Source organism: Natator depressus, chromosome 3, assembly GCF_965152275.1.
Source record: "Natator depressus isolate rNatDep1 chromosome 3, rNatDep2.hap1, whole genome shotgun sequence".
NCBI classification, from domain to species: Eukaryota; Metazoa; Chordata; order Testudines; family Cheloniidae; genus Natator; species Natator depressus.
Window position 1 is genome coordinate 148,769,546 of NC_134236.1, and position 14,104 is coordinate 148,783,649.

Consider the following 14,104-nt stretch of genomic DNA (forward strand, 5'->3'; position numbering starts at 1 on the left):
TACGCTTTGAAGTCTATGCTAATGGACACTGACCTGTAAAGGCCAAAGTCATACAGCAGAAGACCCCCACCATTTTTAAAAATAAACAAAATGAGTATCTTAAATCAGGAATCTGAGGTACAGGTGAAAATCTGAGAGTGAAAAAAATCAAACAATACCCAAGAGGGACATAAGATTGAGTCAGCCTTGTTGGCTCAGACAATGACCTGTAGATATTGCCATTTAGTAAATACCGAGTTTGTGCTTTACATTCTGATTGGGTGAAACAGCATCATAGGACCATTTCTAATCTGTGCAACTGTCTCAAAAATTAACATTTTAAGGTAACTAAGATGGCACAAAGCATGGATCTGTTGCACCATCTCCAAGTTATTCAGTTCCCAGTGTCGAACAAATCCAACTATATGACCACTCCATATCTTCTCATTAGTGATCCCTACTTGAAGTTCTCTTTGCTAATGGAGCAGGAAGAGATCTACACACCTAGTGGCTACTTCCAGAACTACTGACTGCTCAGGAACAGAGTGAACATAGCATTCTCTCATCCAGAGAATGTGCAGGGCAACAAGTGATTGGTCAAAAGAACAAGAAAGTGTATCCATGATATCTAAGAAGTGGGATTGCTTATGCTGTTAATTTTATATACACTCTCATATTTGGGGTCCTATAAGGCATTGTGTGTATGGCAGGGACAGACCCCAATAAGTCACATCCCTTTGGAATGATCATATTGACCCAATGACAGATGGCAGTCACTTCTCACCTCCTTTTATGCTTCTTCACTTGAAAGTGAGCAGCATGCAGATCACAGGATCTCTCTTCAATACCAACAGAAATCGTAAAGGAAAAAAGCTCATGCAGGAGCGCAGCCTTATTAGGGCCTCTTGTTTAACAGGCAATACTGCAAAATTGGTGCTTCACTTCTTTACCACTAGTATTATGTTTTCAACTTCCATATTTGCAATGGGTTTGTGCCACCACACACTGACTATCCAGTCTCAGCAGACAGATAGATTGTAAAATATTGCCACAGAGACAGATACACTCATGCCATGGAGAGTTTGTTTCAGCCCTGCCCAAGGCCAAGAAAAATGTTCAGAATCTTCATGTCAGATTAGAAAAGGTCACAACCAATTTTTCTCTTTTTCTTTTTATTAAAAAGTTACCAATCCAAACTCCTAGGTGAATCTAAGAGATTAACCCCAGTATTCCATGTGCCTGTAAGAATATACCAGCTGTTCCTGGTGAGGGTGTAGAATTTTCCAAGTTAAAATGAGCAACCATTAAAGGAAATCAGTTGACTATGAGTATACAGAGTACAAATAACATAAGACGAAGTAATAAGAGTGGAATGCTCCATAGTCTGAACTGCCGCAACCCCACCGACCCCTTTGCAAAATACACAATATGGTCACACCTACAAAACAAAACAAATTTATGATGAATACTATCTCCCCTCCAAATATATAAGTTACCCATTCAGAAACTAGGTTCATACATCTCCCAAACATATACACCCCTCTTCAGAGGCTGTTGTACATGTGACCTACATAAAAGTTTTAGGACTGTCCCCTGGAATGTAGGTAATCTATTCTGGGGTTACTGTTACCCCTTTAAATGTAGAGAGCCCATATGAAGAGTGGTGGCATTCCCCAAAAGTGAACAGGCATGTATGTATGTGTGCACCAATAATGTCATATAAAAATGTTAGCTTAATAATTCTTGCCCTGATCTCCTAGTGAGTGGCTGGGAACAGACACCTCCTCAGTGCCCTCTTCTCAAAGAGGGGAAATCATTTTTCACCCAAGTCTAAGATTTTACCTTATTGGAAAAGGGCGTTTTCTCCAGACCTTTTGCATTCTCTGACTTGCTGGTTTTTTCAGTGGATTCTTTAGTTTCCATGGATGGTTTCCGGGGTTTTTCAAAAATGTTTATCCCCAGGATCTGGGCTACTTTGTCAAGCTCAGATTGCTTCTTCTCTGCTGCATCAGACTCCTTGTGCAGCTCAGAAATCTCCTTCATAATGTTTTCTTGCAGCCGGTTCACCTCTGCTAGTAAAGGGTCTTTGTGCCCATCCTTCTCCCGCCTTTTCTTCCGCAGCATCTCCCCTGAGCCAAATGAGGAGGTAGAGGAGTAGGAAGCGCAAGAGGAAAATCATGTTAAAACATGTACAATTATTCCAGTCAGATAATTAACTGTTAAATTTATAAAATATCTAGGAAATATCTAGGTTAGAGTTTTTGACCAGAAAGGAAAGAAGGATGAAGTTGAGCTCTTGGGAAATAGGCACAATGGAGTCAGCTCACACCCCAAGAGAGAAACTTAAATTTCCCTCTTACTTTTGAGCAAACAAGCAGTCCTTGGCTTTCCCTGCATTGCTCCACAAATGGATCTCAAACTCTGTCCTGAAGGACACTTTTTCCTGGGATGAAGGAAGAATTCAATCTTTTGTTGGTTAAACAAAAGTTTGAAATTACCCAAAAATATGTTTGACTCTGTTAAGAGATTGCTTGCACTGTTGTTGTATCCTTGTTGGTTCCAGGATATGGGAGAGACAAGATAGCGAGGTAACATCTTTTACTGGACCAACTTCTGTTCGTGGAAGGTACTAACTTTCAAGCTACACAGAACTCTTCTTCAGGTCTGGGGAAGGAAATCAGAGTGTCTGCACTAAATACCGGTTAGGATAGATTGTAATTGTATTTAGTTCAGACACTCGGATTTCTTTCCTCAGACCTGAAGAAGAGCTCTGTGTAGCCAAAAGCTTGTACCTTCCACCAGCAGAAACTGGTCCAATAAAAGATATTACCTCAACTATCTTGCCTCCCCAAAGAGGAATTTATCCTCTCTCTCCAGATTAGATTTAATAAAAACAAGTAAGTGAAGGGTAAATTGACAGGCCCCCATTTCTGCTACATTAACACACTGCAATGTACAGAGTGAAGTAAATTTAATTTGTCAAGTTGCTCAATGGCACATTTCAGAAAGTTGGGCACAAGTTGTGGCCTACATACTTTGGGTCACTACAGAGAGATTCCAATTCCAAAGGCATGTAAGCAACTGCTGGTTACAGAATGGCTGTTTCATTTGCCTACACGCATGATGGTAATGTTACAGTCACTGCTTTCTAAAAAAATTCTGGGGTGCCTGGGTGGGAAAACATTAGCTCTCATATTCTAGACTATTATTCTGATCTGTACTCATATTCTAAACTATTATTTCTGATCTGTACTTATTCTGATCTGTACTACGACATAGTGCCTTTGGAGCACATCCTGAGAGAAAAGGGAAGGAGGAGAAGAAAGCAGTAGTACCTTGTTGTTTACGTAGCCTATCTAATTCAGTCTTGAGATAATAGAGCTTCTTCTGTCTTGCTTCTCTGTCATTCTTCAGTTTCTCTCTCTCTTCTATGACCTAAAAAGATTGGGAAGAAAAGGGCATGAAACTCCCATCTCCTTCCAGCACAGATAAAGCAATACTGCAAAAGTGATTGCTAGGACTCCTTTGCAGTTCACTGGATGTCAGTCACTTATTCTAATCACTGTTTTCAAAATAATCTTTTGCTGTTAACTTTTTAATATAATAAACAAATCCACTTTTTTTTTCGCATTTTTGAGTTACTTTTTGCATCTGTGTCAATTTTTCAATCCAACGAAAACCCAAGAAAAAAGTCACCACTATATCTAGACTTGAACTGCATTAATTCTTGTTGCTGCTACTGCACTGGTAAATGCAGTTATTCTCAGAAAATCTAGTTTAACTTTTTAAAGAATTCAATCACCAGTAAGTTATGGGAGAGAGTACAAGGCTCATGCTAATCTACCGCAAGCCAGTGACATCTATTTGTAGAATATGGCCTTTTGGCAGAGAATAAACTAAATCCATTAGCTTACAAATTCTTTTTACATTATGACTGGGATTTTCAAAAGCACTCAGGTGTTGGCCTACTGACTTCGCTGAGTGCAGTTAGTCCAGTGCAGAGCCCTTTTGAAAATCCCACGCTATATCTTCACAGCATGCACACTTCAATGAAAACAAATGAAAAATGGACTGCCAAGCCCTACATCTAGCTTTCACTACTTACACTCTCCTTGGATTTAACAATTTAGTTTTTGTTTCAGTGCTACCAAACAGTTTGTAATGCTCTGTGTTTTGAAACACAACTGACATCTGTTGAGTCCCTGGATGCTGTCAGCTTCTTGTATAACACAGACAGAGATGGGGACTGGGGAATTCACAGCGCCTATTTTCAATGTAAATAGGCTTCCATTTAGAAAACAATGTTCCTGTTCTAAGGAAAACATTTACAATGAATTTGGAAGCTTTTTTCAGCTTCCCCTCATCCCCTCCAGCTTTGTTTTTTAACAGACTCACCAGGTTTTGTTACCTAGGAGAATCTGGCAGCATACAAGGACCCTCTAAGAGGGTATCACTGGTCCCTCCCGTACAAAAACAAAATGGGATACAAATTAACATTAAGGAGTCTTAACCTTGTTGTAACCATAAAGTGCTGAAAGGACATCATCAGTTTGACAACGAGTCAAATTTTAAGAGTGAAGTATTTTCAGGTCCCCCTAACAATCAAAGTTTTATGCTACTATACTTTTATTCTAAGAGTGCTTTATCAGTAGGAATATCGGTACTTTATGCTGGCAAAGAACTCCTAGTGTGGATGCAGCCATACCAGCAAAGCTGTGCTTTATTCCAGTACACTAAGACCCTGCCCCAACAAGCTGGTAAAAGCATAGTTTTGCCACTATAACTGCATCAACACTAGGGGCTTCTTCCAGTACAGCTATGTCAGCCAGGGATCACACCTCTTCACACTATATAGCTATGCTGGCAGAAGTCTATAGCATAAACATAGGAAAATATGATTGTAAGGCTATTTTAAAAACATTTTTCAATCCCTGATCTTATGTGGAAGGCCCACACAAACAGGCAATCTGACTATACAAAAAGATATAGGGAAATTAACTACACAAAAAATACTGTCAAATGCACTAAGTAAATTTAAAAAGCAAAGAACAATATTTTTTCCTCTCTCTTCCACTTCTTAGAACCTTTGGAGTTACTTGAAACAAATGTAGCAAAAAAAATTTTTTTTAAATGTGATGTTTAATCTGGTCCTTTAATACCTATTTAAGAATTTCTAATGCATCCAGCACTGTGCTATCACTACACTGTATTTAAAAAAAAAAAATAATAATAATAATAAAAAAAAAAAATCAGAAAAGCTTGTTTACCTTCAAAGGCTCAACAGTTCCCCATCTCACCAGAAAATAGTCTTCTCTAACAACTATTTTTCCCGCTGATACATAAAAAACTCACCTGTTTAATAAAACAAAACAAAAAAAATGCCTACTACTGTCAATACTCCAAGCTCCTGTAATGTTTTAAGCATAACATAGTGGTCTTCATGTATTCCTCAGCCATTTCTTAGCTGGTTGCAGGTGATCAGCTTTGCACCTCCCTCCCAAACTGCTCAGCAACAGCCCAAGAGCATATGACTTGTTGCGGTTTAAGTGAATTCAGTATAAATATTGTTAAACTGCAAGCACACTGAAAAACATGCCTCTGAAGATGAAAAGCCAATTATTTCATCAGAGCATCAGCAGCAACTAGCAATCTAACCAAGAAACCTTGCTGTGTCAAAGAGGATTGAAAAACAAACACAGATACAAGTTATGATTCTAAATTTGAGTGGTTTAGCCAAATATTTATAATTCCAAATAATACACTCACCTTCTGCTTTTGAGCTGCCCGATTTTTTTCATCAGAGATCTTCTCCGTGGTACTTTTGAGTGGGCGTGTGGCAAGCCGAAGGGGCATTTTGGAGTAAGTGGTAGTGGTGATGGGGATTTGCATGAGCACAGAGTCACCTCTCTTGATATTAGGGGGATTTTTGCCCATGGAAACTGTCTCAATCACCCGGAGGTTTGGGCGTGTGGGGTTTGCTGGCACTGCCATTGTGAGAAGCCCATGAGCCTCTGGCAGTGTAGGGTTAGGCTGCTGTGGAGGGGGGTACATGGGCCAGCCAGAGGCTGCATAAGCCATATAGTGCCCATATGCATCATAGGCGTGAGGGGCCATTGTGGGAGGTGGATAGTTTTGTGGCATCTGAGCTGCAGTGAACTGTGGATAGTTTGGAATCTGGTATTGGGAAACAGAGGTAGGGGGCAAACTGGCAGGAGCAGGCGGCGCAGAAGGGATTAGAGACACAGAAGGAACAGACTGTTCTGGTGGGCAAGCAGGTATCTCCTGACCCACAGCTTTGCTTTGAGAATATTCTGATTTCTGGAGAGAGGATGTCTCTTTGGATGGCTGGAAAGAGCCAGGAGGTGATGCAGAGCGCTGCTGGCTTGACTCTGGAGAACGAGTGTCACTCCGGCTGCGGCGCATCTCCCAGGATTCCAGTCTGCGGGAATCTGAAGAGTGACGATCAGGAGAATGAGATGCCAGCTTTTTGCCATGGAGACGTTCCTGCGTGCGGACAGCCAGTTTGCCAATTTCAGCCACCCCAATGTCAAGCCCAATGGTTTTGAGTAAGTCATGAATCTTTGCATATTCTGTATTGGACTCTTCCAGAGAATCTAGCTTTACAGCTGGAGAAGGAGGGGGACTCACTTTCTGGCTTGTAACTTCACTCCCACAACTCACTGGGGGCTTTTGAACAGAGGAAGATTCTGTTTTGGAGTCTTCATCCTCATCACCATAAAGAAATTTTTCTTCATCCTCAATGTCAGGAAAGCTGCGCCTTCTCTTTTCTTGAGCACTGGCAGAATCAGCCATCATGCCCAGAATGCGAGAGAAGCCACTGCCATCCTGACTGGCCCTCTCATGAGGGAGGAGGAAGTCAGTATGACGGTCTGCAGGCTCTGATTTTGGTTCCAACTTCTCCTTGTGACTTAAGAAGTTTCCAAACTTCTTTTCAAATGTAAAGTTGTCATTGGGAAGCCCAGGAAGTGAATTCCACTCATATACACCATCATGCAATTCCTTGTTTGCCGACTCCACAGAGTCTGTGTTAAACCGTTTGAGAAAGTTCTCCACTTCAGAGGCAAAAGGAGTGCTGCTGCTGCTCTGGGACAAAGATGAATGACTTGAAAGAAGAGGGAGATCTTTGCTGGATGGAGAGCTGCTTGGAAAGCCCTCAAGCTGAAAAAGAAAAGAATGTTTATTACAGCACCCCAAAAGGGGGATAAGCACCTCAGAGTACAAATAAAAAGACATGGTCACTTCACCTGAAGAATTTACAATCAAAAATTTAGAAAAGACAACACATGAGAGCAACAAACCATGGAAAGGGAACAAAGGAAAAGAAGGTAAGTATTATAAAAAAGCTCATGTAGTTACTTGGGAAGTCATTAAGATGTTTTTATGGGTGCTTAAGAGAATACACATGCACAACCACTTAGCATTTTATTACAAGTTCTCAGCAGCCTCACAAATTGAAGTTTTCTTCTATGAACTTCTATGAGATAGAGAGCTATGCCACAGGTTTTAATCATGTATCTAGATAGATCAATCTCAAATACAGGTAAGACTGTGTGGATTGGGGCTATTTTCAATCACTTATATACAGGGTATGCATGCAACTCATTCTCCCTTGAATAGGGCTTCCTCTAATATATCTAGCCGAGACCCTTCACTTTCAAAGTATCCTCTACTACAAACACCACCACTACAAAAACAAAGCAGATCAATATGAGATATTGGTTGAAGTGATGAACTGAAACCTGAGGCAATGCCAAGCATCCCTTTTATCACAATAATGCTAAATGCATACCAATGAGTTTTTATTGCTAGCCTTAATTGGTGACTGAACTATGTAATCTTATTTCTCATAACAAACATGGTTGAGCCTGATCAGTACTTGAATGGGAAACCAATGAAAAATGCAAGATTTTGTAAAAAGTAATACTGATACTCAGTAGGTGGCTCTCTTCACTGAGCCATTTCTAATCTAACACTCTGTGTCAAAATGTTAGATTGGAAATGGCTTAGTGAAGAGTTCTAGGGGGCAATGTAGCTGGAGGTGCCACTCAATTAATATACCGACTGCCTGTGTTACTAAAGATACTGTAGCACTTTCTGTAAAACTTGGCGCTGATCCCAGTGCCCTGACTAAATTGCAGCCAGGGCATTTGATTCTGCCTCCCTAAATTCTACTTGCATACAAGAGTCTTCATTAACTGCCCTAACTATCGTATGGAGTTACCATGAACTGCTGAATATCTGCAAAATTCCACCCTCTAACCCAGATGCTAACGCACCATTTATTCCTGATTGTACACTCATTCACTCAAACCCAGCTATCATAGCTTTAACATAACGCAAAATTTAACACACACAAAAAACAGGCAATGCAAAGATTCAGGTTCCGACACGTTAACCTGGTCACATTAAATACATGTAACATCTTTTATTCCTCCTTTTCCTCTCTAAATATAAAGGTTTAGTATATTTGTTTAAGTTATTATATATATATATATATCTGTACCATAGAATATGTGCATCTTGGCTGAGTTAATGTTGCTGCTACTTGACCTTTCACATCTCCGGACTTAACACTTATTTAACTGTGGGGACTTTCTTTAAAATTTCAGCTCATGTGTGCGCGTTTAAGGGGTGGGGGAGGGAGTATATCTTAATTCTGGACCTATGCAGACAATGACAGTGACCCCACTAGATGGCACTAAAGCACAAGATTTCCCCCCATAGCTATCGCTTCTCTGGAAAATCCTCAGTAGAGTTCCATTCTGCACATAAATGAAGATGTTTACAGGGAGGACACACAGATCTGATGCCCTGAGACATAAGAAACTAGGGGAAGTGGCCACAAGTGGTCCTAAGGTACACAGAGCAATTGCGGCTTCTGTAATTAACTGTGCTGGATCAAACTCCAGGACAGGGAGGGCAACCTGCAAGAGACGCACCAATACGACAGAACAAGTATCCTTAATTCAGTCTATCAGAGAAAGGAAAAGGCAAGAGACTGAAGATCACATTAATGCAGTGGAGTGCAAACTGACTGTTCTGAGAAGTAGAGGAATAGTTGAGGGCCAAACCTGCATTGGGGACTCCATTTCCACCTCCACTCGTTTCTTCAGGATAGATTTTTTGGGCATAGATGGCGCTTCATCAGGTCTGTATAAGTACCGAGTCTCAGAAGACTGCAGTGTGGTAGTTAAGCCAGGGATCATGTATCCACTACCAGACAGATCATGGTTCAAGTTTCTGCTCCGTTCTTCCTCTTCTCTTTTCCTCCTGGCACGGTCAAGCTCCCGGAACTCTTCACCCAGATATGATGGGCTTTGGCTTCGGCCACGGCTCCGTCTGCGATAATTTCGTGTTCCCAATGTGAAACCATGATGATCCCCACTCATGCCATGCATCTTCTCATCCTTGTCGTACCGAGGGCGCTTCGCTTCTCGCCCTCTCTCCTCTGGCCTTGCTGGGTAGGAGGATTTCCTGAGTTTATCACTATCCCTGTCAGGTCCCCTTGACAGTTCTTCACGATGACCATAGTGTGGACTGTAGTCTGATCGGTGAAGGAATACATCTCTGTTGCGGTAGTCCTCATCATGCCTCATTATGTAGGGACTGGAAGACGGATCTTCATGAGACGGATAGCGTTCAAGGCCTCGAGGGCATGGGAGGCCTCTGGTAAATATTGGACCGTCAGCCATGTCATCCCTGGTAAGAGAGGCACATGGAGTTAAACCTAGGTCAGTGAGTTAGAGGAAAAGTTTTTCAGTCTCTTACTCTACAGTAGCAAGACTTCAACGCTGCCATTTGAAAACAATATGAACTCATGGCATAAGTGAAAAGCAGCACCTCAGAAGCAGGGAAGAGGACCACCAGTATTATATACATATGGTACTTCACCCCCCTCCTATGGGATCACTCTCAAATACAGAAGTCCAAACACAAATTGCAGAAGGACAGCCAAGATTTAATATAGGGAACTGATCAATAGGATAGCTTTGGTTTTGTGAAGGAAAAAGGCTACATACATGTTTTCTAAATTTCATTACTACTAAGTTTCAGGCCACAAAAGACTTCTCCCACTCTCTACTAGGTACTCTGGTTGTGTTGTGGAATTATTCAGGATAATTTAGCTTTGCATTGCACACGTGGCCAGATCTTCAACTGGTTTAAAATCAGCTATGCAGATTTACACTAGCTGAGGATCTGGGCCATGAATTCTAGACAGATTCTGTGCACGGGTTATCAGTGAACGCATTTCTAGTGTACCAGAAAAGATGCTTTGGAACCTCTTCAAACTCAAGAGGACACCAAAGCAGTGAAGTCTGTACAAGGAGGCGGGTGGTGGTGGTCGGGGACTCTCTCCTCCGGGGGACTGAGTCATCTATCTGCCGCCCTGACCGGGAAAACCGAGAAGTCTGCTGCTTGCCAGGGGCTAAGATTCGCGATGTGACGGAGAGACTGCCGAGACTCATCAAGCCCTCGGATCGCTACCCCTTCCTGCTTCTCCACGTGGGCACCAATGATACTGCCAAGAATGACCTTGAGCGGATCACTGCGGACTACGTGGCTCTGGGAAGAAGGATAAAGGAGTTTGAGGCGCAAGTGGTGTTCTCGTCCATCCTCCCCGTGGAAGGAAAAGGCCGGGGCAGGGACCGTCGAATCGTGGAAGTCAACGAATGGCTACGCAGGTGGTGTCGGAGAGAAGGCTTTGGATTCTTTGACCATGGGATGGTGTTCCATGAAGGAGGAGTGCTGGGCAGAGACGGGCTCCATCTTACGAAGAGAGGGAAGAGCATCTTTGCGAGCAGGCTGGCTAACCTAGTAAGGAGGGCTTTAAACTAGGTTCACCGGGGGAAGGAGACCAAAGCCCTGAGGTAAGTGGGAAAACGGGATACCGGGAGGAAGCACAGGCAGGAACGTCTGTGAGGGGAGGGCTCCTGCCTCATACTGAGAACGAGGGGCGATCAGCAGGTTCTCTCAAGTGCTTATATACGAATGCACAAAGCCTTGGAAACAAGCAGGGAGAACTGGAGGTCCTGGTTATGTCAGGGAATTATGACATGATTGGAACAACAGAGACTTGGTGGGATAACTCACATGACTGGAGTACTGTCATGGATGGTTATAAACTGTTCAGGAAGGACAGGCAGGGCAGAAAAGGTGGGGGAGTAGCACTGTATGTAAGGGAGCAGTATGACTGCTCAGAGCTCTGGTACGAAACTGCAGAAAAACCTGAGTGTCTCTGGATTAAGTTTAGAAGTGTGAGCAACAAGAGTGATGTAGTGGTGGGAGTCTGCTATAGACCACCGGATCAGGGGGATGAGGTGGATGAGGCTTTCTTCCGGCAACTCGCAGAAGCTACTAGATCGCACGCCCTGGTTCTCATGGGTGACTTTAATTTTCCTGATATTTGCTGGGAGAGCAATACAGCGGTGCATAGACAATCCAGGAAGTTTTTGGAAAGCGTAGGGGACAATTTCCTGGTGCAAGTGCTAGACGAGCCAACTAGGGGGGGAGCTTTTCTTGACCTCCTGCTCACAAACAGGGAAGAATTAGTGGGGGAAGCAAAAGCGGATGGGAATCTGGGAGGCAGTGACCATGAGATGGTCGAGTTCAGGATCCTGACACAGGGAAGAAAGGTAAGCAGCAGGATACGGACCCTGGACTTCAGGAAAGCAGACTTCGACTCCCTCAGGGAACGGATGGGTAGGATCCCCTGGGGGACTAACATGAAGGGGAAAGGTGTCCAGGAGAGCTGGCTGTATTTCAAGGAATCCCTGTTGAGGTTACAGGGACAAACCATCCCGATGAGTCGAAAGAATAGTAAATATGGCAGGCGACCAGCTTGGCTTAATGGTGAAATCCTAGCGGATCTTAAACATAAAAAAGAAGCTTACAAGAAGTGGAAGGTTGGACATATGACCAGGGAAGAGTATAAAAATATTGCTCGGGCATGTAGGAATAAAATCAGGAGGGCCAAATCGCACCTGGAGCTGCAGCTAGCAAGAGATGTCAAGAGTAACAAGAAGGGTTTCTTCAGGTATGTTGGCAACAAGAAGAAAGCCAAGGAAAGTGTGGGCCCCTTACTGAATGAGGGAGGCAACCTAGTGAAAGAGGATGTGGAAAAAGCTAATGTGCTCAATGCTTTTTTTGCCTCTGTATTCACTAACAAGGACAGCTCCCAGACTGCTGCGCTGGGCATCGCAACATGGGGAGTAGATGGCCAGCCCTCTGTGGAGAAAGAGGTGGTTAGGGACTATTTAGAAAAGCTGGACGTGCACAAGTCCATGGGGCCGGACGAGTTGTATCCGAGAGTGCTAAAGGAATTGGCGGATGTGATTGCAGAGCCATTGCCATTATCTTTCAAAACTCGTGGCGAACGGGGGAAGTCCCGGATGACTGGAAAAAGGCTAATGTAGTGCCAATCTTTAAAAAAGGGAAGAAGGAGGATCCTGGGAACTACAGGCCGGTCAGCCTCACCTCAGTCCCTGGAAAAATCATGGAGCAGGTCCTCAAGGAATCAATCCTGAAGCACTTACACGAGAGTAAAGTGATCAGGAACAGTCAGCATGGATTCACCAAGGGAAGGTCATGCCTGACTAATCTAATCGCCTTCTATGATGAGATTACTGATTCTGTGGATGAAGGGAAAGCAGTGGATGTATTGTTTCTTGACTTTAGCAAAGCTTTTGACACTGTCTCCCACAGTATTCTTGTCAGCAAGTTAAAGAAGTATGGGCTGGATGAATGTACTATAAGGTGGGTAGAAAGTTGGCTAGATTGTCGGGCTCAACGGGTAGTGATCAATGGCTCCATGTCTAGTTGGCAGCCGGTGTCAAGTGGAGTGCCCCAGGGGTCGGTCCTGGGGCCGGTTTTGTTCAATATCTTCATAAATGATCTGGAGGATGGTGTGGATTGCACTCTTAGCAAATTTGCGGATGATACTAAACTGGGAGGAGTGGTAGATACATTGGAGGGCAGAGATAGGATACAGAGGGACCTGGACAAATTGGAGGATTGGGCCAAAAGAAACCTGATGAGGTTCAATAAGGATAAGTGCAGGGTCCTGCACTTAGGATGGAAGAACCCAATGCACAGCTACAGACTAGGGACCGAATGGCTAGGCAGCAGTTCTGCGGAAAAGGACCTGGGGGTTACAGTGGACGAGAAGCTGGATATGAGTCAGCAGTGTGCCCTTGTTGCCAAGAAGGCCAATGGCATTTTGGGATGTATAAGTAGGGGCATAGCGAGCAGATCGAGGGACGTGATCGTTCCCCTCTATTTGACATTGGTGAGGCCTCATCTGGAGTACTGTGTCCAGTTTTGGGCCCCACACTACAAGAAGGATGTGGATAAATTGGAGAGAGTCCAGCGAAGGGCAACAAAAATGATTAAGGGTCTGGAACACATGACTTATGAGGAGAGGCTGAGGGAACTGGGATTGTTTAGTCTGCAGAAGAGAAGAATGAGGGGGGATTTGATAGCTGCTTTCAACTACCTGAGAGGTGGTTCCAAAGAGGATGGTTCTAGACTATTCTCAGTGGTAGAAGATGACAGGACAAGGAGTAATGGTCTCAAGTTGCAGTGGGGGAGGTTTAGGTTGGATATTAGGAAAAACTTTTTCACTAAGAGGGTGGTGAAACACTGGAATGCGTTACCTAGGGAGGTGGTAGAATCTCCTTCCTTAGAAGTTTTTAAGGTCAGGCTTGACAAAGCCCTGGCTGAGATGATTTAGTTGGGGATTGGTCCTGCTTTGAGCAGGGGGTTGGACTAGATGACCTCCTGAGGTCCCTTCCAACCCTGATATTCTATGATTCTATGATTCTATGTAAGAAAATCACTCCTTTGTGCTAGCCTCAGTTTAGATGGGAAGAGTATATATGATATGATATGTTGATAGTTAGTACAACACCAAATCAGCACCTTCTTTGGAGACTGCTCCCTACTAACACTCCCTAGTGCAGGGATGCCCTCTTTAAGAATGTTTTTCCCCCAGTATGCCTTTCTGGGATCGGCCTTTAACAGAGCCAAGCAGCTGCAGTCCTGAAGTGGCCATTTTGCAACTGGCAGCTGCTGGATGTATCTCTATCTCTTCTACCTAGTAAGTACC

General features: G+C 43.4%; 1 protein-coding gene across 1 annotated transcript in view; it reads right to left on the reverse strand.

The window, feature by feature from the left end:
* ZNF318 (zinc finger protein 318) overlaps window positions 1-14,104 on the reverse strand; it is a 36,637-nt gene that overhangs the window by 7,623 nt on the left and 14,910 nt on the right. Inside the window, exons 3-6 of the mRNA XM_074949032.1 lie at window positions 9,072-9,699; window positions 5,746-7,158; window positions 3,315-3,414; window positions 1,822-2,108 (exon numbers count right to left, since the gene is read on the reverse strand). Of these exons, the coding sequence (XP_074805133.1) occupies window positions 1,822-2,108; window positions 3,315-3,414; window positions 5,746-7,158; window positions 9,072-9,699 (2,428 nt within the window). The remainder of the gene's footprint in view (window positions 1-1,821; window positions 2,109-3,314; window positions 3,415-5,745; window positions 7,159-9,071; window positions 9,700-14,104) is intronic.